The sequence below is a fragment of the Sciurus carolinensis genome, chromosome 16 (genome assembly GCF_902686445.1).
Source record: "Sciurus carolinensis chromosome 16, mSciCar1.2, whole genome shotgun sequence".
Lineage (NCBI taxonomy): Eukaryota > Metazoa > Chordata > Mammalia > Rodentia > Sciuridae > Sciurus > Sciurus carolinensis.
Genome location: NC_062228.1, coordinates 53,406,701 through 53,431,187, shown reverse-complemented (window position 1 = coordinate 53,431,187; position 24,487 = coordinate 53,406,701). Strand labels below are relative to the sequence as shown.

The 24,487-nt window shown below is 52.2% G+C and overlaps 2 protein-coding genes across 3 annotated transcripts; one reads left to right on the top strand and one right to left on the bottom strand.

Annotated features, from left to right (window-relative positions):
* The first annotated feature begins 371 nt into the window (after nucleotides 1–371).
* Nucleotides 372–4,375, top strand: Snrpd2 (small nuclear ribonucleoprotein D2 polypeptide). The gene is made up of 3 exons (XM_047529806.1): nucleotides 372–527; nucleotides 1,712–1,891; nucleotides 4,111–4,375. Coding segments are annotated over exons 1-3 (357 nt in total). The 5' UTR covers nucleotides 372–525; the 3' UTR covers nucleotides 4,286–4,375.
* A 3,611-nt stretch (nucleotides 4,376–7,986) lies between these two features.
* On the bottom strand, nucleotides 7,987–15,621 carry Gipr (gastric inhibitory polypeptide receptor). Of its 2 annotated transcripts, XM_047529718.1 has the most exons (13): nucleotides 15,550–15,621; nucleotides 15,089–15,188; nucleotides 14,527–14,634; nucleotides 13,950–14,053; nucleotides 13,072–13,175; nucleotides 12,525–12,648; nucleotides 11,555–11,714; nucleotides 11,296–11,356; nucleotides 10,911–10,980; nucleotides 10,705–10,793; nucleotides 10,491–10,629; nucleotides 8,273–8,314; nucleotides 7,987–8,196 (listed from the first exon to the last, which is right to left on the bottom strand). In XM_047529718.1, exons 1-13 carry the CDS (start codon nucleotides 15,619–15,621, stop codon nucleotides 7,987–7,989), a joined length of 1,383 nt encoding a protein of 460 aa, XP_047385674.1. The 2 variants fall into 2 exon arrangements, with proteins under 2 accessions (XP_047385674.1, XP_047385676.1); XM_047529720.1 differs by lacking the exon at nucleotides 14,527–14,634.
* Nucleotides 15,622–24,487: the final 8,866 nt, after the last annotated feature.

The window sequence follows — 24,487 nt, the reverse complement described above, 5'->3', positions numbered from 1 at the left end:
AGGGGACGGGCGCGCAAGTCCACGCTCCTCCTGGATGGAGGCATGGGATTGGTTGTGCAGGGTCGGAAAGATCCATAGACAAGTCAAGGAACCGTCCCTGAAGGAAAAGAAGCGGTCACTATCCCAGAAGCTAGGAGAGGATTGACTTCACAGAGGCCGCGCCTCTGAAGACAGGGTCGGCGGGCATTTGGAAATGGCATGTCGTTTTCCTCCTTTGATCTATACCATTCTACAACGAAATGATTTGAATCGGACCCCCTTTCTTCTCTCCAGTGTCATGAACATCTGTCCCGTATAGTCCTGAGTGGTCTCGAGCCACTATTCGAGGTTTTCCATCACTGCGCCGCTGGCGGGGATCGCCATAGCAACAGGCCACGCCCCCTGCCCAATGGTTGATTTGCGCAGGCGCCTACGGAAGTGAGCCGCAGGAAGCGGAAGTCCCGCCTCTCCTCTCTTTCTCCTCTCTCTTCAGAGGCAGAAGCAACGCGGCGGAGACGGTAGCGAGTAGAGGACGCAGCTATCACCATGTGAGGCTGGGCTAGGTTTAGGCGGCTGGTGCGGGGTTGAGGGTGTAGATTTGGCGGATTTACGGTGCGAGCGGATAAGCAGAGCCTGGGCGGAGGCAGAGGTCTTAGGGGATAAAGTGGCGTATTTTCTCCTGATGAGTTTGAGAACCGGCATGGGGTCTTTGACGGATCATGCGTTCGGGAAAGGGTACAGCTTTATTACATAACGGACTAGTGCTTTCTTAGGTAGTCTCGTTCAAGTGAATTTTAAGGAGAAGCTATGTAGAATAAAGAAACTGGGAGAGGGAAGTATGAACTATTAGGAGTGACGATTCGCGGTAAGGAACATAGCCACATCATTTAAGCTGCAAATGGGTGACTTTTACAATAAGTCACTGAAATGATTTTGCGTATTTATTCAGCAGACACTACATTGAATGTTCTTGTGTCAGGCTCTGCTTTGGGATACATCAGTGAATAAAAGGCTCTTGCTCCCTAGAAAAAGTTCCTGCAAAGATGAGGAGATGGGGATAGGCAGCCCAGTAGAGTAATAAACGAGTATAGGGTATGTTCAGTGATCAGAACTGTAGAAGTAAGTAAAGACAGTGGGGAATGCCGGTACCTTAATAATTATCAAAAGGAACATTTGAGCAAAGGCCTGAAGAAAGTGAGAAAGTGAATTACATAGTTATTTGAGGGTTTCAGGCAGAGGGAAAAACAAATGTACAGATCTTCAAGTGAAAGTTTGCCTCCTGTCTTCAGAGACCACCCAGGAGACCAGTGTGGTGGAAATAGAGTGAGAGGGGACAGATGTAGGTATTGGGAAAACTAGGCTTTCCTTTTACCATGAGATGGGACATGGAGGTTTAGGCCATGGAAAGAAATGGTCATATTCTGGATATAGATTTGATGTAGGATGTGACAAAGAGAGGAATCAAGTAGACATTAGAGTTTTTGCCCAGAGAACTGGAAGGATGGAATTATCAGGAGATGGGGAGTGCTGTGGATAGAGTAGGTTGAGGTGGTCGGACAGTCTGGAACTGAGCCTGGGAGTGACAAAGGTAGAAATGTCTGTCAGGCATCCAGGTGATGATGCCAAGTCAGAAGGTCTTGCATGCGGATGACTGTTTTAGGGCAAGGCCATGAGCACTCATGCTCCCAGCCAAACCCCTTCTTACCTCTGGGTTCCATACTTGCCTCTTCAGGAGCCTCCTCAACAAGCCCAAGAGTGAGATGACCCCAGAGGAGCTACAGAAGCGGGAGGAGGAGGAATTTAACACAGGTCCACTCTCTGTACTCACACAGTCAGTCAAGAACAACACTCAAGTGCTCATCAACTGCCGCAACAACAAGAAACTCCTGGGCCGTGTGAAGGCCTTTGACAGGTGAGCACCTGGGTCTTGGGAGACGGGTGCAGATCTAGAAAAGCAGCCTCAGCTCTGATCTGAAGAGCCTGAATAAAAGATTTCTCAGAAGCCATGGGACAGCAGGGAAAGGGGCATCTTAAAATCACAACATATGACTGTCTCTCCATGCCCCTCCCACTACATGTACCTGGGAGCCAGGCTGCCTAGGTTCATGTTCCACCTCTACCTCGTAGCCGTCAGGTGCCCTTCGGCGAGTGACTTTCTTATCTGTACCAAAACGGTAATTGGCGGGTACAGAGATTCAGTGACTTTAATACGTGTAAAGTGCCTAGTATAGCATTTCGCACACAGTGCTCTTAATCATTTTGCAGTTATTACATAATTAGAGCATCCATCCACTTTGGGTACTATTTTAGGCTCTGGAGACACAGTAGTGACTAAAACAAACGTGGTTCCTGTATGCAAGGAGTGTATGCTCTCAGTAGAGAAACCAACAGAAGGCACATAAACATGTGTCATACATGATGATGGTTTTTCTGAAGAAAAATAAAACTAGATAAGAGTATGGACTCTTGGGAAAGGGTCTCACATGGGGTAATCAGAGGCCCTGTTTGAAGAGGCAATGTGAACAGGCCTAATAAAATGAAGGAGTAAGCTGGTCTTTTTGTTTTAGGCAGAGGGAAGAACAAGTGATTTTTTTTTCCTCTTCTGAAAAATGGATGTCATAATAATATTGCTCATTGAAAAGTTGTAAGGATAAATGATCTTTTGCATCCCCAGCACCAAAAAAAAAAAGGAGGGAGCTCTGAATGAGAGGTTTGGTTTGGTACCTAATTCATGATAAATTAAACCTATAACTTTCAGTCTTTAAGTAGTTAACATTTGGGAAGTGCTTTCCTTGAAGCAACTTGAGACTTAATTTGATAAAAAGTTGTTGCTGCTAGGTGTTATGTGACCATGATCAAGTCTTTGACTCTGAGCTGTTTCCTTTTGAGTCAGATGAGGCCAAGAACAGCACATGCGGAGCATAAAGATGTAGATAGACCTGGACTCAAACCCAGGCTCTGCCACTTCCAGTATGTATGGCCTTCCATGAGTCACTTCATCCCACTGTGCCTTGGGTTCCTGCTCTAGAGGCTAGTGATAACAATGTTTATATGATAGCGGTTTATGTGATATTATTTTTCTTATGAAGGTGAGCTCCCCCACCCACCCCTTCTCCATTTCCATTAGCCTTCCAGCCCTCTGTTCCCCACTGGCCTGCCACCCTGTCCTGCTGTGTTTGACATACACATTCAGGGATCCTTTGTGGAGTTAAGGGGTGTCTATGTGTTACACTAATGGGATTTTTGTTGCTGGACTTTTTTATTATTTTGGGCATGTGCCACCATGCCCAACCTACCCTGCCGTTTTCACTTCACAGTACCTCTCATACAGAGCTCCCCACCCTCCCTGGTTTTTTTTTTTTTTTTTTTTTTTTTTCTGTGTGTGTGTGTGTGTGTGTGCTAGGGATTGAATTCAGGGTGCTGGGTATACGCTCCACCACTGAGCTACACCCCTGCTGATTTCTCTTCATACTAGTTGTCACCACCTAACAGTACATTCCGGATCCCTGTTCCCTTGTTTCCTGTGTTCACCTGGCTGTAGTGCACACCAAGGGGCAGGCATTTTGTCTGTTTACTCACTGCCCTGATGGTCATGTTTCAAGGGGTGTGTTTTGACTGCATTCAGAAAGCATTTGTTGATTGGGCCAGTCCATTCTGTCATCACACGTGCCCACCCAGCTCCATTAGGACAGGTACAACACAGGACTGGAACACAAGTATCAGGTGCCACTTCAAGTCAGCACCCCAGGAGCCTCTAGTTCTCCAGAGGAAGGTGCTCGTCTGCTGCTGCTCCCGAATACTTAGTTACCCCTGTGAGGAGCTGCCTCTACTGTGTGCCAGGCTCTGTTCTGAATGCTTTTCAGAAAGGCTGTGTTCATCTCATCTTCACAGCAGCCCTATGAGAAAGGTAGCCTGATTGCCTCCATTTCAGAGAAGAGGAAACAAGCATAGGGGGATAGGGTCCTTTGTTAAGCCTCGGTGTAAGAACGTGGAGAGGTGTTGGAAGCCTAGCTGTCCTGCAGCCGTCATACCATGCTGCTGGACGGGCGGGCGGGCGGCAGGGCTGGGCAGAAGAGGGGCGTTTAGAGTACCCCGCCCTCACTCTTGCTTCCCCACTCCCTGCCCCACCAGGCACTGCAACATGGTGCTGGAGAATGTGAAGGAGATGTGGACTGAGGTCCCCAAGAGTGGCAAGGGCAAGAAGAAATCCAAGCCAGTCAACAAGGACCGCTACATCTCCAAGATGTTTCTGCGTGGGGACTCCGTCATTGTGGTCCTGCGGAACCCCCTCATCGCTGGCAAGTAGGGGCTCCCTCCCACTGTCAGAACTTGCTTCCCTGTCCTGTGAAGACCTGCTCTTTGTGATCGGAATAATAAAGTCCTGTTTTTTGTTTTTTGTTTTTGTTTTTTTAATCCTAGTGGTATTTGTCTTTTCCTGGGACCTTGTGAGTGGGCAGGCTCAGGAGGGGGAGAGGGACGCCTGGGTGTGGGGCTAATGCTGGATCCAGAGCCCCTGAGCAGGTGCTGAACTACTGTCTCTGCCCTATCTGGCCTCACTTCTGGAACTGTCTGTGAAATGAACAGGACGACAAAAATAACCTCAGTGAGAACCTCGCTCAGAATTTTCTTTTTTCTTTTTTTTTTTTTTTCTTTTTTTTTTTTTTTTTTTTTTTTTGCAGTGCTGGAGATTGAACCCAGGGCCTTGTGCTTGCAAGGCAAGCACTCTGCCGACTGAGCTATCTCCCCAGCCCTCAGAATTTTCTTTTGGTCTTTTTTCCCACCTGTCCCATTAGCAGTCATCCCCAGGTGTCCAGCTGTATGTCATAATGCTAGGGACAGTGGTGTCCAGGAATTCCACCCTGCCCCTGAGGGTGAAGGAGTGGATGTGCACTTGGGGCAGGCAGCACCAGGTACTGTTAGGATGCCAAGCTCAGTACTGCCAAGGTGTCCTCCGTTTTCTAGAAGGGGAGCCGAGACACAGCTCACTTCATGGGGGCATCCAGCTGGGACGTGGTGGTTTGACTCAAACCTGCCCTGCTCCTGGTCTCAAGCTCTGCTGCCCCTCAAATTGCAACATACTTAAACTTGAGAGGAATTCTCTGACAAACTCAAGGAGGTAGAGGTGGAAATGGAGGCCTTATTGTGGAGGATTAAGGAAAAGCATCTTGCCCTGGCGTGCACATTAGCATTCTGTCTCCCATCTTTGTGTCTCTGTCCTCAGGGCCAAACAGCAGGTGGAAGCAGGAGTTGGCAGGCCTGAGGTCGGGATTAAATGAGATGTTCAGCTGCACTCTTGAACTGTGGAAGGCGCAGCTTGAGTTACTCTGGGCCTACTGGCAGAGCTAGGGACCCTGCAGCAGAGAGAGCCGCCATGCAGGATCGATAAAGGTCGTTTCCTGAGTGCTCCACAACTCATTGAGGCAGCCAGCATGGGGCAGGTGTTAGAGTTCATTTTATAGACGAGACAACTGAGACCCAGAGAAGGTAAATGACTTGTCTGGGGTCACCCAGTAGAAAAGAGAGGCCCTATTTGTTGTGGAGGATTAGAAAACAAAGCAGCTGGGCGTGATGGTAACACCCGTGGTTCCAGCAACTCGGGAGGCTGTGGCAAGAGGATCACAAGTTTGAGGCCAGCCTCAACAACTTAGCAAGACTTGTTTCAAAATGAAAAGGACTGGGAGTGTCACTCAGTAGTAGAGAAGCCCTGGGTTCAATCCCCGATACTGCAAAACAACAACAAAAAACTGATAAAGTTGCATCCAACCCGGGAAACTGCCCTTACAAACAGCCTTAACTGTCAGAGCAAGATAGAGCTGCACCATCCTTATCTGGAAAATGGGGGCAGTGGTGCTACCTCGGGTGGCCACCCTAGGGGTCTGGTTCTTGTACAGGAGCAAAATCTCTGCCTCGCATCCCCCTCCTGTACTCACTGGGAAATGGAAATTGGTTTGCCTGCCTTGCAGATGGCATCAGAGACGGAAGTCTTGAGAACTCTGCTGGGCATCCGAGTTTCCTTCCTCATCTCTTCACCCATCCTGCTGCCCCAAATGCTTTCTAGTCACCTCCTTTGGAGCTGAAAATCAGCAGAAGTTGCAGCAGTACCATGAGGCAAACTGGCCAAGTTTTTGATCACGTACCTTGGACCAGTCAGTGTCCTGTGGAGTCAGGCAACCCTAGGATGTAGGTACTGTCATCTTTACCCATTTTCAAAAGTAGAAACAAAAACAGAATTTGGGGTTTTCCCCAAGTGACACAGCTCATTAAGTGCTAGACTTCAGATGTGCACCAGGCTGGTCCCTTCAACTTTGTTCTCTCCATGCCACATATGCTTGTAATTTTAATTTTATATATGGCCAGGCACAGTGGCACACACCCGTAATCCTAGCAGCTCGGGAGGCTGAGGCAGGAGGATGGCAAGTTTGAAGCCAGCTTCAGCAACTTGGCAAGACCCTGTCAAAATAAAAGGGGCTGGGAATGTGGCTTAGTGGTTGAGTACCCCTGGGTTCAGTCCCTAATACCAAAAAACCCACAACAAACAATGTCTTAAACAGTTAAGTATTAGGAGATTACATGTAACATTACCAACTGGGGACTTTTTTTTAGGCGGGGGGCACGTGGCAGCATGGTGCTCACGTTTTCTTGTAGCAACACAGAGCTGAAGTTGAGCAAGACCCCCACAGTCCCACACCAAGCCATGCAGCCCATCTCCATTGTTGTCCTTTGTGTCCTGGCCAAGAAGATTCTCCCACCCCGAAAGAGAAAAGGCAGTGGTTTCTCATGTTTTATTTACCAGGGCCCTACCCCGAGGCCCCCACCCCACCAAAACCCAAAAGGGTAGGGTGGGGGTCCAGCAGGGCCATAAGCTTGGAAAGACTGCAAGTTCAGCTATGGGAGCTGGGGACCCCAGGGAAATGGAGCACTCGGGTCCTAACTGAATCTATGGGTTTTTTAGGGGGGGTCGAGGCAAGGGCGCTGCATGTGTGCTGGTGGTCCAACCACGGGATGAGGCTGTCGGCTTCCCCCAGTTCTTGCAGTTCCCAGGGCCGCCCATCACAGGAGGGTGGGGTGCGCATGCTCTCCCAGCTAGCAGTGCTCTGGACAGGCGGTTTCAGCTCAGGCCTGCCTTGAATCGCCCGTGTCTGCATCTCCTCTCACTGTGTCCAGCTCTCAGCTGTCCCAGGAGCTCCAGACCTTCCCACCTAATCCAGTGGCTTACGCTGCCAGCGACACATGTCTAGAGAGCATTCTTGGTTCTCCCCTCCCTGAACCCACTCTCCCCCTTTCCTCACTGCCCCTGCCCCCCTCCCAGGAGCCCTCCTTGACCCTTTGCCACACTTCTTCATGACAGCCACCAGCAGATCCTCTCCACCTTGGCAGTAGCTCCAGAATCCAACTGCTTCTCACCCTTCTGTGGGCTCAGTACTGGTCCAGCCACCCCTCTGGGCTCTGGCTTCCAAACCTGCCCCTGTTAATCTCTTTCCCTACAGGGCAGACAAAGGGAGCCACTTGGAACAGCCCAGGAAACACTCCTGCTAACACACACCTGGAATAAAATCCCAATTCCACTCCTCATCTGTGGGCCTGTATGCCTCTCCCACGCCTCTGCCTTCTGTTCTTCAGCCACAGGGCAAGCTCCCTCCTGCCCCAAGGCCTTTGCCCATGCTACTACTTCTACCTAAAATCTTGTCCTCCAATTCCTTCCAAAGTTGTCACCTTAACCTCTTTCAGGCATTCAAGCATGGTTTAATGTCACTTCCTTAAGATGGGCTCCCAGACAGCCCTAGGCCCCTTCTAAATTCTCTTCATGAACCATCCCACAGCCTGTGCATAACTTCACATTTCATGTTCACGATCAGCTTCCCCCACTCAGTTGTGATCTCCAGGACGGTAGGGACCTTGTCTTCTGTTCCCTTCTTCCCCATTTCCCCAGCGTCCCCTGCACCCGGTCTGGTACACAGTAGGCACTCAATAAATACGTGCTAACCACAGACACAGGATTCCCAGTACTTAGCAGTAACTTTCCAAAACCCGGCTGCCTTCATCCCCAGGCCCTGGCAGCGTCCGCGAGGACAAGGCGCGGCCGACAGGGATCTCGCCCAGGCCAGAGCCCAAGGGCAGGGCCCGGGAAGCGCGCTCCGAGAGCTGGGGCCGCTGCTCCTTGCCCAGGCTGCAGCGCAGGCGGCAATGTTGCCAGCCGCGGCGGAGCTCCAACTGCACCTGCAACGGCAGAGCGCTCAGGGGCGGCGCCGTTACTCGCGTTGCCGCCAGAGGGCGTGGGCGGTCCTCTCCTTACCTCCTTGTTGATGAAGCAGTAGAGGACGCTGACCAGGAAACCCTGCGAGAGGAGGGCCTGGGGTCAGATCGCAGGTGGCCACGGCGTTGTAACCACCCATCTAATAAGCTCAAACTCTTGTCCCGCCCCAAAGCACTTCGACTATCGCCACTCTGGTCCTAGACTTGCCATCACCTGCTCACTGGCTCCTGGCTCCTCCCATTGTCCTAGCATGTTTGCTGAGTAATAGGGATTGAGAACAGGGGACCTGGCCACAGGGCAGCCTGGAGGCTAAAGCCTTTCCCTACTTCTACACTTATAAGTACTTAACGCCCCCGTGCCTCAGTTTCTTCATCTGGAAGATGGAGCATCCATGGCAGTTAATATTGCACATATATGGCACAGAGTTAACCTTTTTTTTTTTTTTTTTTTTTTTTGCTTAATCTTTTTTTTTTTTTTTTGGATGCTGGGGATCGAACCCAGGGCCTTATACTTGCAAGGCAAGCACTCTACCAACTGATGCTTAATCTTCTTATAATTTGTTATATAGCATCCATTATAAATAAATTATAAATAGTTTTTATTTCTATAAGTATATCTGTTCTACATCTGAATTTATTTATTCATTTGTTTATTTTGCACTACTGGTTATTGAACGCAGGGGTGTTCTACCACTGAGCTACATCCCCAGCCCCTTTTAATTTTGAGACAGGGTCTTACTAAGTTGCTAACGCTGACCTCGAACTTGGGATCCTCCTTTCTCAACCTCCTGAGTCTCTGGGATCCGTGATGTGTACTACCCCATCCAGTTCTACATCTGAATTTAAAGAACTTAAATAAATGCAACATAGGACTGGGGTGGAGCTCAGTGGTAGGGCATGTGCTTAGCTTGTACCAGGTCCTGCTTCAACCCCCAGCACCAAAACAGTTTAACTAAAAATGTGTTTTTGAGGGTGATGGTGCATGCCTGTGATCCCAGTGACTTGGGAGGCTGAGGCAGGAGGAGTGAGAGTTCAAGGCCAGTCTCAGCAACTTAGTGAGACCCTTTCTCAAAATATTTTTTTTTAAAAAAGCTGGCAATGTAATTCAGTGGCAAAGCATCCTGAATTAAATCTCCACTACCAAAACAAAAATTTTTTATTCAATTTTGGATATGAGCTATTATTAAAATATTACTTATCTTATTATTATTTTCCACAATCCTATTTAAATCTTACTCATATCACCCCTCTCCCATTTTAGAAGAGGAAAGGCCAAACTGAAGTTTGGCTCAGAAATTTGGTCTCTGAGGCCTCTCACTTCTTTATCCTCACGCCCCGCCTCTTCCGCTTCTGAGTCCTGAGCTCCAGGTACCCTGATCTCTCTCCATCATGCCAGCTACTTTCCCCCGACAGGGATCTGGCTCCTGGTATTTCTCTTCCTGGAACATTCACTCAAATACCTGCCTGCCTGGGTCTCCCTCTGCCTTCCTGGGTCTCTGCTGCAATGTCTCCTTCTTAGGAAGGCCTTCCTTGACCCCTGTCTAAAACAACCACTCCGTCTTTCCATGGATACTCTTCATCTTTCTTTTCCCATCCTCCCCACCCCCTGTATACATAACCACCTAATAGTTTGTATATTTTATTTATATAGCATGTTTACTATCTGTCTTTCCCACTAGAGGGTAGAAACCATTTGGCTCTTGGTTTATCTCCATGATAAGCCTGGGAGAGAGCTTAGGACCTATGTATGAAAGTTCAACAATTTTTTGTTGAATATGATGAATAAACAGCCTTGTGAGGTGAGACTGGTATTGTCCCCATTTTAGGCATGAGAAGACTGAGGCCTGATGAAGTAAAGACTGGGATAAGGCAAGCAAGTGCAGCCTTCAATTTGGAATGAACACCTCCCTAATTCTCCAATGAACACATCTCACTTGCCTTGCTCCAGCCCCCACCTAGAGGCAAGAACTACACAGCTGGAAAGCAGTTGTGAAGGGACCACCTAAGTGTGGTTCCAACTCTGTCCTTGCTTCTTGCCTGGAAGCAGTACTGCTGGGGTTACTCAGTCCCCTACCTTGGCCCCTGTGGCTCCCCCAAGCCCAAGATAGCCCTACTCCAGCTCGGCACTGTGTTGCATGCATAAATGAATGAAGGAACAAAATCCCATCGTCACACCCCATTCAAGGCCTCCACCAGAGAATGATTATGGCCCTGGTGCCCCGATGGGGAAGAGGGCCCTAGAAGGAAGTCTGTAGCACCTGGAAGGAACTTAGGAAGATCTCAAAGCCGAGCTTGGCCAAGCGTAGAGCACCACGGGCCTGTTCCTCTGTCACTGGAGCAAACACCACTTCGTGGACGCCCAGCAGTGGCACCAGCGTCAGCGTGGAGCGAGCCAGCCTGGGGAGAGAGGGCGGCAGTGGTCCTCAGGTCTGCACTCCGTCTTGCACCCGGTGCCCTCCGGCTGGGTCTCACCTCAGTCGGTAGTCTGGGCAGCGCATCTGACGCGTCCTCAGCTTGGACACAAGGATGCCAAGAATACGGATAAAGATGAGGAAATTAATCTGTGAGAAGAGAGAAGCTGAGCCAGACATGACCCCATTCGGAGGGCAGGAGGTGGCACCCCGTTTCCCAAAATGGGATCCCTGAGCCTGGCCTGAAGGATGCGGGAGCGGCCATACCAAGATGGTTATGAGGATGGGGGTGCGTATGATCCACCAAATGGCCTTGACATCGTTCCGCTCCCAGCACCTGAGGGATGCAGGGTAGAACTAAGACAGAAAAATCCTAGACTCACCGGATCTGGGCAGGTACACTCTGCAGGCCCCGCCCACCAGCCTTAAGTCCCACACAATTCCTTTAAAACCCCACCCATTATTATCAAGGCCCCACCCCACCCACCTTTCCAGGAGGCCGCGAATAAAACGCAACCTTTCTAAGGTCCCCCTTCCTTTGGATCCCGCCCACATTCTCCCCAAGCGGGTTTCCCACGCTTCCATTACTCCCCGCCCACGTCCCTCAAAGCCCCACCCACCTCCCAGGCCCCGCCCCAGACTCGTAACTCACTGCGTGTTCTCGTACAGGTACCTGACGATCACCCAGGGAATGACGAAAAGCGCGGGGGCCCCTGTGCAGACCCCGACCCCCGCCCCCCACCCGGCCGCAGCTGTCAGCGCGCTCACGGGCCCCGCCAGGCCCAAGACCCGCGGGATTCTTCTGCCCTGATGAGGGGCAGAAGCCTAAAGAGACCCCCTGAGGTAGACTAGCTGGGCAGTGGGGGAGCCGAGGCGCGCTGGACTGGGTGGGGGAGAGAGTCGGGGCTCACCCCAGCCGAGGAGCAGGTAGACGCAGAAGTGGCCCTCCTCGGAGCCTGCCACGAGCACCAGGAGCCGGTGCAGGTAGACGCCCTCCACCAGCAACCACGTGTAGTTGGCCCCGACGCAGTACTGGGTCAACGTCTGGGCCGTGCGGCAGGTGGCTAAGGCCTAGAGGGTAGGGGTAGTCAGGGCAGCAGGGTGTCCCCACGTCTTCCACCAGGTTACCCCTCCACCTCCATCTCTTGCCACCAATGATCTCCCACTCTATGTCCTCCGTGGATGGTACTGGTTGGCTTCTCTCACCCTAGTCTCTTTCCCTATATGGACTCTCTCACTCTGATCACCATAACAGTTGGTATCGTCCATTTGTCACCAGAGGCCCCCCGTAACTCCACAATATGATCTCTGACACCCTAGCTCCTTCTGAAAACTGGACTTTCCTGCTAGCTTATGGACTCCCCCATCTCATTTTTTTTTTAAACCAGGGGTTCATAACCACTGAGCCACATTCCCAGCCTTTTCCCCTTTTTATTTTTTATTTTGAGACAGGGTCTTCCTAAGTTTCGTAGGGCCTCACTAAATGCTGAGGCTATCCTGGAACTTTTGATCCTCTTGCCTCAACCTCCCACAGACTGATGTGTCCTCTACTCATCTCTTAGTTCCAATCTGGTACCTTCCAACCACCCCCTGCCCAGTTAGTTTCTTCCATCCTGTCCAGCTCGTCTCCAGGAGGGACATTTCTCTCACTGGTGGAAGAGTCCATTGATGGGTACAATAATGAGGAAAAGGGAACGGGAAAATTCCAATAAATGGGAACAATGGAGGAGGCTGAGCCGAGAGGGTCCCTTTCCAGATGTACTTGGAGGAGTCAAGAGAAAAACTGTTGCTCCTGGAACAGGTAGTAAATGGATGGAGAACTTCCTGGTCCCACCAGAAGAGACAGATTCCCATGTGGAAGAACAGGAGGAGGATGCACACCTGATTCCATAGCATGGGGCCAGGTGGAGGTAGCAGACGGTCTCGGGTAAGGATGGCTGCGGCTCGCAGCATGAAGGACGTGAACAGGTTGATGTGGATGTAGTTACGGGTGCAGCGAAGCCGCCTGGGGGATTCAAGAGGCCCTCTGAGAACCCCTGGAGAGCGTTCCTCAGTCACACAGGGTCCCTTTAACTGCCCACCAGCCCCTTCCATAGAGCCATCAGTGGGGGCTTGAAGCTAGTGGCACAGTGGAACTGACCTATACAACCACCACTTTTTTTTTTTTTGGTACTAGGATTGAACCCAGAGTCCCTTAACCACTGAGCCACATCCCCAACCCCCTCCTGTTTTTAATTTATTTAGAGACTCTCTGAGTTGCTTAGGGCCTCACTAAGTTGTTGAGGCTGGCTTTGAACTTGCAATCCTCCTGCTTCAGCCTCCCAAGCCACTGGGATTACAGGCATGTGCTGTAACCTGACCTCCACATCTTATTGGGCAAATTGAGGCCCATGTCTCTGCCACTGCCACTCAGGGCCAGGGGTCCCACCTGAAGAAACTCAAGATGAGCAGGGCAAGCAGTAGCGTGGCCAGTGATAAGGAGTAGCCGACGGTGTACACCACCTGCAGCCGCTCCAAGATCAGCCTTTGGTCCTGGTGGGGACAAGAGGGCGTGAGAGCAAGACTTGGCTCTTCACTCAGGCCTAGAGAGGGGTGCTCAAGCCCACCCCCCCAATGTTTTTTTTAGGGAAAATCATTCTTCTCCTCTTTGCTCCTGCCCAGTGTGTCCGTTTTCTCTTGAGACACCTCCTACCACCCTGTTTCTGTGGGGTTGATTCCACCCCAGCTCCAGGGTTGGGCTCATTACAGTTTCTAACACACACCCCTCCCTGCTCACACACTGGTAAATTCAGGGAGGGCACATGATCATTGAGAAGGAAACCCAGTCTTCCCACAGTGTGTCTTGGTTGGTGGGATGTGAGCCTGGTGCCAGTGGGGGCCACCATTTTTCCACCCACAGAAAAGATGAGACATGCACAAAGAAAAACAGGCACGATATGGTGAGAGACAGAGAGGGTCCCACCATATCATTTTGAGCATCTTGATCTTGCTGAACCTGAAGCTATTGCTGTATACTGTGCTTTTCAATCACAGAAGTCAATGTATTTTTGTTTTCTCCTTTAAGCTAAGTCTGAGTTGGGTCTCTTCCTTGCAACCCAAAACCCTGAACAGTACAAGGGACTTCAGGCTCAGCCTGAGGTGCCTTTTTTTTTTTTTTTTTTTTTTTTTTTGCGGTACTGGGGATCGAACTCAGGGCCTTGTGCTTGCAAGGCAAGCACTCTACCAGCTGAGCTATCTCCCCAGCCCCAGAGGTGCCTTTTCACCTCTCCTTAAACATCTTAGCCTGAATCCCTTGTCTTTTCTCACCTGAAAGGAACCATTCTTCTCTGGATCCTCACATTGTGTGTGGTCTCTCCAAGGTCCCCACTGACCATCACTACCACACTGGCGGAGAACAAAGCCTGTGGCCACTGTGGGAAAACAAGAGAGGGGCTTGAAGGACAGAGAAAGAGAAAAACTGTGTAACAGAGCATGTCAAAATGATGGTGGTGATGATGATCACAGTTTTACATGATTTACATGTTAATCAGCTTAATATTCACACAAGCTTATGAAAGTGGTACTATCATTAATACCATTTCACAGATGGGGAAGCTGAAATGCAAAGTAGTTAAATAAACTGCACGAAGCTGCATAGCTAGTGAAGTCAGGAAGACCACAGACGCCCAAAAACAGGCTCAAAAAGAGGAAAGACAATAAGAACCTCGGTGGTCCTTAGAGAGATGAGGAGAGGGGTAAGGGGTATTGTGCGAGAGAGCCAGGGTTAGACAGACAGGAGACACCAAGCCTGACAGAGGGGTAAGGGACAGAGAGGAGCAGGAAGGGGCGTAGATCAGTCGCAGGGTAGTCGTGTCTGAGCATAAAGGACCAGAGAGCACCTCACCGTGACGATGCCAAGGCAGGTACCAGGGGCAGGACGCACGCGCAGTGACGTTGGGTGCAGCATAATCCCAGCAAACGTACATGTCGAAGGACCCATTACAGGCGACACCTGGGGGTGAACGTGGGGGCCAGATGCTGAAAGGACCTACTGTGCGACCAGCGCAGGGCTCTAACTCCGCCCAACCGCCTAACCCCACCCTGGTCTCCTCTCACTAAACAAGTCGGGTCTCCAGATTCTTCCCACCTAGAGAGGACCTTCCCAGACCCCAACCAAACCCGCCCCCTGCAGTGTAGGCTCCGCCCAAGACCCCTCCCATTTCAAGCTTCTCAGGTTTCTCTGACTAACCAGGTCGCATCCCACCCAGTGCCCACCTTAGTCAGGCCTAAGCCCCTCCCACTAAGGTCAAGTCCCACCCACTAGTCTCTGACCCGGCCCACACCAATCCCAGGTTTCTCCCCTTTTAGACTCCGCCCCAGACCCCGCCCGTCAGTCCTAGGCCCACCCCAAGCCCACCCATCTCAGGCCCCGCGCTCCCTCCAGCGCCGAGCCCTGCTGGTCACACCTGCTGGCGGTTCCGCAGCCTCCAAGGTCTCCTGGCACTCCCTGCGGTACCGTTCCCAGCGCTGGTACAGCTCCCCCGACGTCTGTCCCTCAGAGCCTGTCTACGAGAAGACAGAAGGGAGGACCCCCCCAAACAATCCTCTCCCAGGCCGGAGATACCCTAGAGGGGCTGTCCAGTTTTGCGCTGGTGTCTCGGGTGACCTTAGAAACCTCTTTGAAGTTTCAGGGGTTGCCTAGAAGTCGCCAAAGGATTTGCTGTAGGAGACTGCAAACCTTTAAGAAAATCCAAGAAGGGGTGAACTTCATCAGGAGGATCTGTCGGGAGGAAGGGAACTGGAAACTACCATCAATGCTGGAGTGTGGGCAAGAAAGGCGGTCTTAAAACTCTCCTTGAGGTGGAGGAAGACTGAATATAGTCCCAGACCTCCCTCCAAGCTTTGAACTCCTGTGTCTCCTCCTCACCTCCGCCCTCCGGAGCGGCAGTCCCCACAGCCAAAGCAGCAGCAGCAGCCGCAGGGGCGGAGAGTTTGGCATCCTGAGGGCGGCGACGGGTCTGGTCACCCAGAGGCAGTCTGGCCTGGAGAGTCCCAGGGTAGAGTCAGCATCTCTGTCACCCGCCTTCGAACTCCCAGCTCCAGGGCCCACCTGCCTTAGGGATTCATACAGGGGGACTACGACGCAGCAGCCTTGTCTTCTGCCTCCACGCGGGAGGATTTGGGGCGGGGCAGAGGCGTGTGGAGTGGGCGGGGTCCCCGATAGTGGGTGGGGCCGAGTTCCGAGGCGTGATTCCTATGCCGCCCCCAACTGTTGCTGGGGTAGCGGCGGTGGAAGGGAGGGGTGTTTGCTGAGGGGGCGGTTGCCCTAGAGCTGCGCTGGGCAGAAGCGTCAGTGTCACCCAGGATCTACACCTAGAGGCTGCGGGAACCTGAGGACCACCTTGGAGAGGAGGGCATAGAAACCGTCTTCCTGGCCTGGAGGGGAGCTCGAAACAGCTATCTGAGCTGCCATTCTCCCAGGCAAAAGGATTTTCAAATTGCAGATAGGAACCCAACCGTATATAGAAATATCCCCATGCCCGGGGGATAAAGCCCAGAGCCAGTGGGACAACCCTCCCCCAACATCCAAATATTGGGGACCAGAGAGGCCTTAGACCCTGGGTTTAGGTCTTCAGGGTCCCAGATGCCTGAAAAAATCTTTGTACTAACTCCCAATACCCATCCCCACCATCCTGCACACACACTTTGTAGGGAAAGGGAGCAGCAAGGGGATCTCAGACAGAGACCCAGAAAGACAAACTCGGGGTCAGAAATACAGAGACCCAGAGACAGAGATAGTGAGACACACAGCAAGAGATCAGAGACCAAAAGGACAGAGAAAGAAACAAAATTGTGGGCTAGGAGACAAAGAGAAAAAAAGAAAGAAAGAAACATGGAAAAAGACACAGTCGTATAGAAAGAAAATGACCTACAGGCTAGACAGACCGAGAGACAGAGACAGAGACGCTAAGAGCTAGAGGATAAAGCCTGGAGGCACCGAGGCAGAGCGACAAAGGGCTAGAGAGGGAGGGAGAGAGCAAGAGAGAAGCCCAGAGCTGACTTGAGGGAGGATGAGGGCAAGGGGTGTAGATTGGGACTGGGGGACTCCTCACCTGCCCCCAGTCCTGTTCCCGGATCACTCGCTCCTGCGGTCCCTGTGCTGTCTCCACTGCCTCCCCTGCGTCTGGGAGAGGTGACAGGCGCTGGCAACCTGGGTGGTGGGAGGGGGCGGGGCCAGGGCGGAACCGAGAACAGGATGGGGAGCTCTGGGGCAGAGAGCAAGAGAGGCAGCCACGTGCATCACGGCCACTGGGGAGAGCAGTCACGGTTATCACCCGCCCCCGCCCCCCACCATTGTGCACAATTTCTCACACTCCCATTCAGAGCGCACACCATCCGACCCAGCGCCGGCAGAGCACAGGGAGAGACGGTCACAGAACCTCACACACGTCACTGAATCACACATTTATTCACAGTTGTACTACCCCAGCCACACCCAGAGAGTCACAGCCTGTCACTCACAGGTTGACAGTCATCCAGAGTGGCACATGCCCAGGTGCCTGGGCTGTGGACTTCCACACACACAGCAACACTATCACAGTTCCCACGGTGCCAACAACACTGGCAATGAGACGTTCACACATTCACTGGGTCATGGCACAAATTCGGTCCATCTCCCCTGCGGGCCTGTGTGTCCGAGGAGGACAGGTCTGGGCATCTCGGGTACCACTGGATCCCCAGCATGTCCAGAGCAGGAGCTCCAGGCAGTGTCAGTGAAGGAGAGAGGCCCCCTACCTGGTTCCCACAGGCACACGCAAGCCACAAGTCACACAAGGCGTTAGCAGCTTCACCCTGAACACGACTCCCCGAGTCCACAGCCACAGCACCCTGCCCCAGTGTCACCAAGACAGGTTCACAAGCTCTCAGTGTCACAGTCATACTGTCACTCTCACTCACAGTCACAGCCAGTGACATACATGGTTGTCCAGACACAAGCCACAGGCATTCCTACGTGTGTCACTTGTGTGGTCCCCCCGCCCAGTCACATGATGTCACATACAGTGAACTCACAATCACACACCAACCCACAGCCTCACACAGTCTCACGGTCACAGTGACCACTGTCGCGCACATTCTTACAACCTCTGCTTCCGGCCGTGTCCTAGGGGGAGCTTAGCACACAGTCCCGACTCCCAGAGCCCTCGTCCCCCTGATCCACACCACGGGTCCATGCACATGAATCATCCTGCGAACAGCCAGGAGTACACGCTACGCTCCCCAGGGACCTGGAGGATAAGTGGGACAGAGGCGAGTCTGCCCATTTTGCAGAGGAGAAACTGAGGCCCAGAGGCCCAGGAAGGGCAGGGCCCCGGGGGCAGTGGGAAGTCCACACCAGAAGCTGAGAGGAGCCGAGTCTGGGGGGCGGGGGTCCTGCCGTCTGGCCTCTGGCTGCCCTCCCTGCTCTCTACCCCACATTCCTGGCGCCCTCAGGGTCCTGGGAAAGTCAGTCCCTGGAGTGGAGAGGAAAGGGGTCTGAGAGTGCCCGGCACCTCCAGGAGAGGCTGGGGCTGGGAAGGAGTCTCCTTGGACCCAAGAGGGCCGGAGGGTCACTCCCTGAGGAAGGAGGGAGGGGGACAGTGGAGAGGGACCGAGGTGGTGAGACACAGGAAAAGAACCAAGACCAAGAAAGATGGAGAAGGGGAGAGGACAACAGGAAGAGAGGAGAGAGAGACAGACGCAGACAGAGACGGACTGAAAGATGGCGATGGCCGCAGTGGAGGGGCTGAAGGCTGGGCTGAGGGGGAGGTGACGCCTCACCGGGCACTGCTCGCCCCTCCGGGAGAACAGGGTGGGCAGCGAAGGACCGAAGGGGGCGGGCAGGGAGGGTCGGACCTTGCCGTCCCTGATGGCCCCTGTTTACCCCAGCCGTCCTGGGTCCTCTCTGGTCTCCCAGGGTCTGGGAGAGACAGCAGGACCCCACGTGGCCACACAGTCCCTGTGCAGCTCCCATGTCCAGGGGTTCTGGAAACTTCAAGCAGAGAAGCAGCCACCTAGGTCCCCCGGGCAGGCATGTGCCACAGCCCACCGGTCCCCAGGGACCCAGGAGTCCACACCCCTCAATGCTCTCCTGCTGGGTCCCCATGGTCCTCTTCTATTCCCGTCTCCACATTAGCGGCCCTCTCCCCAGCCTCAGCCTTTCTCTGCTTCTCTCTCTCTCCCTTGCCCTTCTCTCTCTCTCTCTCTCTCTCTCTCTCTCTCTCTCTCTCTCTCTCTCTGTCTCTCTCTCTCTCTCTCACACACACACACACCTTCTTCTTTATCTTTTTGCTACCAGGGGCACTTACCCACCGAGCCCCACCCCCAGCCCTTTTTTGTATTTGATTGAGAGACAGGGTCTCAATGAGTTGCTTAGGGCCTCGCTAAATTGCTGAGGCTCGTTTTGAACTCGTGATCCTCCTGCCTCAGTCACTAGGATTACAGGCATGTGCCACTGAGCTGGGCACCTTCCTTCTTTCTTTGTTCCAAATCTCTTGTTTCCTGTGCTCTGACCCCACCGTCAGCTCATCTCTGTCTTTTTTCTCTTCACTCCAGTCTCTGCCTTTCTGTGCTTCTCTGTCAGTTTCTCTGTTCCTCGGGGTCAGTGGCTTCTGGCCGCCTCTGACCTTCTCCTTCCTCTCCCTCCCTTCCCATCCCTCTAGGTGTCTGTCTATCAGGCTGTTCTTCTCCCTCCTTTGTCCCTGTCCCTGGGTTTCCTGGCTCCTGTCTCTCCACCCATTGCTCTCCGCCCTCAGCAATGACCAGGCAGTGCCCCTGCGCAGGGTGCCATCCTAGGAGGGATGCTGGAAGGCCTGTGTCTCCCCCCATGGGGCTGCCCGGCCAAGCAGAGCCTGCGGGGAGCAGGCAGGGGCCTGGGGTGCTGGCAGATGGTGCAGGAGAAATGAGGCAGAGAGATATGGGGAGATGGAGCACCCCAGGGGGACAGAGGCCAGAAATGGGAGGCAGAGATGGCCCCCTGAGATTCAGGACTGTGGAGCGACAAGGCCTGAAAGACAGACACAGAGACACCCCACACACAGAGACAGCAATACCGAGAGAGCCATGCCCACCAACATGGGCGCCAGAGGGCAGAGAACCAGAGAGAGAAAGAACTGATATCCAGAGACAGAGACCTGGAAAGACACACACACACACACACACACACACACACACACAAACACACACACAACACGGGAATCCAAAGACAGAGACTAAGAGACATGCCAGCCAGAGAAAAATCTGGAGAGACAGAAATAGAGAAATGGGGATGACACCCAGAGAGAGGGTGAAGGGCAGGGAAAGAGACCCAGAGAGACCTGGGAAGGAGAGCTGGCAAACACAGATCTGGAGATGGTACCCCAGGAGGAGGGAGGTGAAGATGGGATGAAGAGGTGGCCCAGGGGCAGAGACATGGAGAGACCCAGAGCACAGAGATGGGCATGGCGTCACGCTCTAAAGACAAGCAGAGATGAGGCAGAGACATGGCTGCCCTCCGTCTCTCTGGGGCCTGGGAGGGGGTGCATGTCTCCATAGCGACCTGCCCAGATGCTGAGGGCAAACATTGTCCTGATCAGAAGCAGCAGGGCTCTGTTGGCATAATCTCAGGCAGGGGCCCAGAGGCTGCACTGGGGACAGGAGAGCAGAGGAGCTCTCAATGGGGACTCCATAGACTGCTCCAGCCTCCTCCCCACCTCCAGATCCCACACAAATGTCCCCTCTGAAGGGAGCCACTGTAGGGACCCTGCCTGCTCCCTGCTGGAAGCCATGGATGATCCCTGAATCCCCTTGCCCAGTACCAAAGACAGCAGGCTGACCTAGGAATTTTCCTTCAGGGTTCTTGAACCTGGTCCCATCTGCCATCCCCACCCCCAGAAGGGCAGCCAGGCAGCCAGAGGGATCATACTAAAGCAAAACCCTGATCCTGCCCCTCTCCTGCTAAGAATGTGCCATGGCTCCCCAGCTCCCTCAGGAGAACCTCTCTGTGGCCTTCAAGGTCTTTGCCCAGCTCTCAGCATGGTTGCCAAGCTTTCCTAACTCTTCCTACTCTTCCCAGCACCCCTTGACCTTAGTTCTAGCAGTTTTCTCCGCCTGAATTATTTCCAACTCTTGTCCATCTTCCAAGCCCATCCTCAAGTTAATGTATTATTAGTCACTCAACAAACAGTTCTTTTCTCTGTTGGATGGTGAACCCTGTGAAGGTAGGGTCACGGTAGGACTAGGGTAGGACTGTGAGGGTCACTGCTCTGTTCCCAACATGGTCCAACACCAGTTTAGCAAAGAGCAGGTTGAATTCACTTTCCTCAAAATTTGTTATGTACCAGGTTCTGAGCTTGGTAATGCTGAGGACTCTGGAGTCTGGGACGGACCTTGCCTTGGCTTCATGGAGCAATTAGCCCAAGCATAGACCCAAATAGGGAGACAGACTGACACAAGGAGAAGGAGAGTCAAACATAGAGGAAAAGATGAGTCTGAGAAAGACAGCCAGAGGTCAGTAATAATAATAATAATAATAATAATAATAGGGGGCTGGGGAGATAGCTCAGTCGGTAGAGTGCTTGCCTTGTAAGCACAAGGCGCTGAGTTTGATCCCCAGCACCCAAAATAATAATAATAATAATAATAAAAGATATCATATATTGAGCATTTTCCATGTGGGTCTCAAACCTCATAATAGGATAAAGTTATTATCCTCATTTTCCAGATGAGGAGGGTGGAGCTCAGAGAGGGGAAGTAAGTCGCCCAAGGCAACACAGCTCCTAAGTAAGCGATGAAAGGAGGGAGGGCCAGGCTCCTCCAGCTCAAAACCCAGTTTCCAGAAAGAGGTATAAAGACACACAGAGGCAGCGATGAGAAAGAAAAACAGCATGAAGACCTAAACCTAGAGGCAGGGAGAAAAGACTGAGCCCTGCCTCCCGCTCTGCCCTCCCGCACAGCGCGCCCCCACTCCCGTCTCGCAGGCCCTTGACATCTCGCTGCGAAAACACTTGTAATGAAACCAGTTCCATTAAATGTACCCAAAACCACTGTGCGGAACACTTAACGAGCTGAGCTCATTCAACCTGCTCCTCTCCCCTGAGGGGTGGGCGCTGGGATGACTTCCATTTTGCAGGGGACAAACCAAGCCCCGGAGCCAAGGTCACTTTGCTCACATGGATCCTGACAGGGTCTGGTCCCTGTACTGGGATGGGAGCCACTTGAGGACAAGGACTGAGTGTGATTCATCTTTGGACGTCCTCTCCCTCGCCCCCCATAACCCACCAGGCTAAATCCCTCCGCCTGAGCTTCCCCCGTCTGAGCTCTGACTGTTCCCCACCCCCACCACAGGGAGCCCAGCTTCAGAACTCCCCTGGCCTCCCGTAGTCCTCTGGGCACTCCCTACACCTGCCCTTAGCACAGCGCAGCCTCACTCCTGAGCTCTGTATGCAGGAATTTGACTTCCAGCATCTGAGCTCATGGGGATCCGGGTGTGAGAAGCTAGAGTTTGGGAGGCAGGAAATCTCCTTTCTTGCTTGGTTTCTATCAGTCACATGATTAGCTGGGATCATAGAATGAGATTGATCTCAGAGTCTCACATAGTAAGTGTTCACTGAGAAAGGAATCTACATTGCTATCATTGGTGTGTGCCTACTGTGTACTAATACATTGTACTAATGTGTAATTTATATGCGTGGTCTCATTGGGGCTCATGGAGGATACAGTGACAAACAGTAAAAAGCTTTCCCAGAGCCTTGGAGGCCCTGTATGTTCTGGGTCTGTCACCTCCTTGATGTCATATCCTCCTACTTTCATCTCCCTCCCCAACTCCATTTGCACCAGATTTTTTTTTCTTTTTGCAGTACTAGGTATTGAACCCAGGGGGGTGCTCTACCACTGAGTCACACCCCCATTTCGTTTTTTGATGCAGGGTCTTTTTAAGTTGCTGAGGCTGGCCTCGAACTTGGGATCCTTGAGTCTCAGCCTCCTGAATATCTAGGATTATAGGCACGTGCCACCACATCCAGTTAGTGTTTTTGTTGTTGCTCTTTTTTTAAAAAAAATCTTATTTTATTTTATTTTATTTTATTTTATTTTAAGTTGCTAGGGATTGAACCTGGGGTTTGCACATGCTAGGCAAATGCTCTATCACTGAATTATATCCCCAGCCTCTCACCAGCCTTCTTATTGTCCCAGAAGTATGCCACACTCAAATCTACCTCAGGTCCTTTGCCCTTGCTGTTTCTTTTTCCTGGAAAGTTTTCCCCCTCAATTGTAGGCATAATTGCTTTCTTCTTGTCATTAGCATCTCACTTTAATGTCAATCTTCAGAGAACACTTCCCTGAGTCCACACTCTCATCCTTCCATCCTTCCTATCATTTTGGTAGTACCTACCAGGACAATAAATATTACCAGCTCTGTGCCTGTTCCTTCTTCTGTAAAATAGTGATGAAAATAGGGCGTGAGGTGAGGATAACTGAGTGCCTGGCACATAGTAAATGCTCAGTAAAGCTTAGCTATAATGTTTTTGATGTACAATGGTTTACCTCCTCCATGAAATGGCAAGATCCGAGAGAGCAGGGCTGGGGCTATAGCTCAGTGGCAGAGTGCTTGCCTTGCATGGGTTCGATCCTCAGCGCCGCATTAAAAAAATAAATAAATAAAATGCATGATGTCCATCTACAACTACAAAAACAATTTTTAAAAAAAGATCCGAGACAGCAAATTCTGAGACTGACTTGGTCACCCCTGAAACTCCAGCACCTAGAACAGGAGTTGGTCATAGTAGGCGCTCAGTAAACATTTTTGAATGCCTGAAAGAAGTAGGCACGATTATGAGCACCCATCTTCCGGGGGGGGGGGCTCGAGGTCACAGAATCAGAAAGTGGTTGAGTCAGGATTCAAGCCCAGGGTAGTTTGGTTCCAAAGCTCCCACTGTTTACCTCTGTCCAGAGGCAAATCTGCTCTTGGGCTCACTTCCCCTGCCCATAAAGCATAGTAGAGGTCATCTCTAGGTGTTGACTTCTCAGGGGAGACTTGAGGAAGGCGGTTCAATGTTCCTTAAATCCATTGTCAGGTTCCCCCCTCCCTTTACTTCCCCCCAACTTCCGAGCCAGCTCCGACTGACACGGCCAGCTGGTCCAGGCTTCACAACTGGGCCGCTGTCAAAACCCGGAATGGATAATCTGGTCGTAGGAGGCTAGGGCTGTAGGGGTGGACCTAACGGCCAGGACGCCCGGAAGAAAGTGGAAGGAAGGTTAGGGAGGGGCCAATAGACTTGGAGGGAGGGGCTTAAATTCCGGGGGCGGAGCTAATCCAATTAGACGGTCCGGTCCAGGGCTCTGGGCCAAGTGTTATAATCCCTCGGTGTTCAGGGGGCGGTGCTAACAGCTCTGGGGACCGAATAGAACTTTGGCTCCCACAAGATTTTGGGGGCGGAGCTTAGAGCCCTGTGGGTGGGTCTAGAGCTAATAAACAAGGGCTAAGGACTAGGCTAGAATCGGTTCGGGGAGGAGCTAGTGGATACCTGGGAGGGTTTGAAGCTCTTCTGTCGGGCCCTGGTCTTGCGAGAGGGCTTCTGGGAGATTCAATAAAAGATTGAGAAGATGGTATGGGGGACAGGGGAGTGTCTTCATCCTCCCCGTTCTCCTCTCAAAGCTGGGGCAACGCTTCGGGCTGAGAAGCAGAGAAAGCCCTGCCCCTTTCGACCATCTTCATTCCTATTGGTGGAGGAGCCTGCGCGACAGGCTCTTATTGGTTAGGAACAGGCGAGGAGGGGGGCGTAGAGAGAATACACTCAGGTTGTGGGCTGGACCAGACAGTACCTAGGGGGACCCCGGCGCAGCCAATCCTG

Excerpts from the sequence above, each read along its gene's own strand:
- Snrpd2 (XM_047529806.1), top strand. Across the intron at positions 1,892-4,110 it reads CGTGTGAAGGCCTTTGACAG|GCACTGCAACATGGTGCTGG; the intron begins GTGAGCACCTGG and ends CTGCCCCACCAG.
- Gipr (XM_047529718.1), bottom strand. The coding sequence starts at position 15,621 with ATGCCAAACTCTCCGCCCCTGCGGCTGCTGCTGCTGCTTTGGCTGTGG. Across the intron at positions 14,054-14,526 it reads CCTGCCTTGGCATCGTCACG|TGGCCACAGGCTTTGTTCTC; the intron begins GTGAGGTGCTCT and ends GTTTTCCCACAG. Across the intron at positions 10,630-10,704 it reads TGCCCAGACTACCGACTGAG|GCTGGCTCGCTCCACGCTGA; the intron begins GTGAGACCCAGC and ends CTCTCTCCCCAG.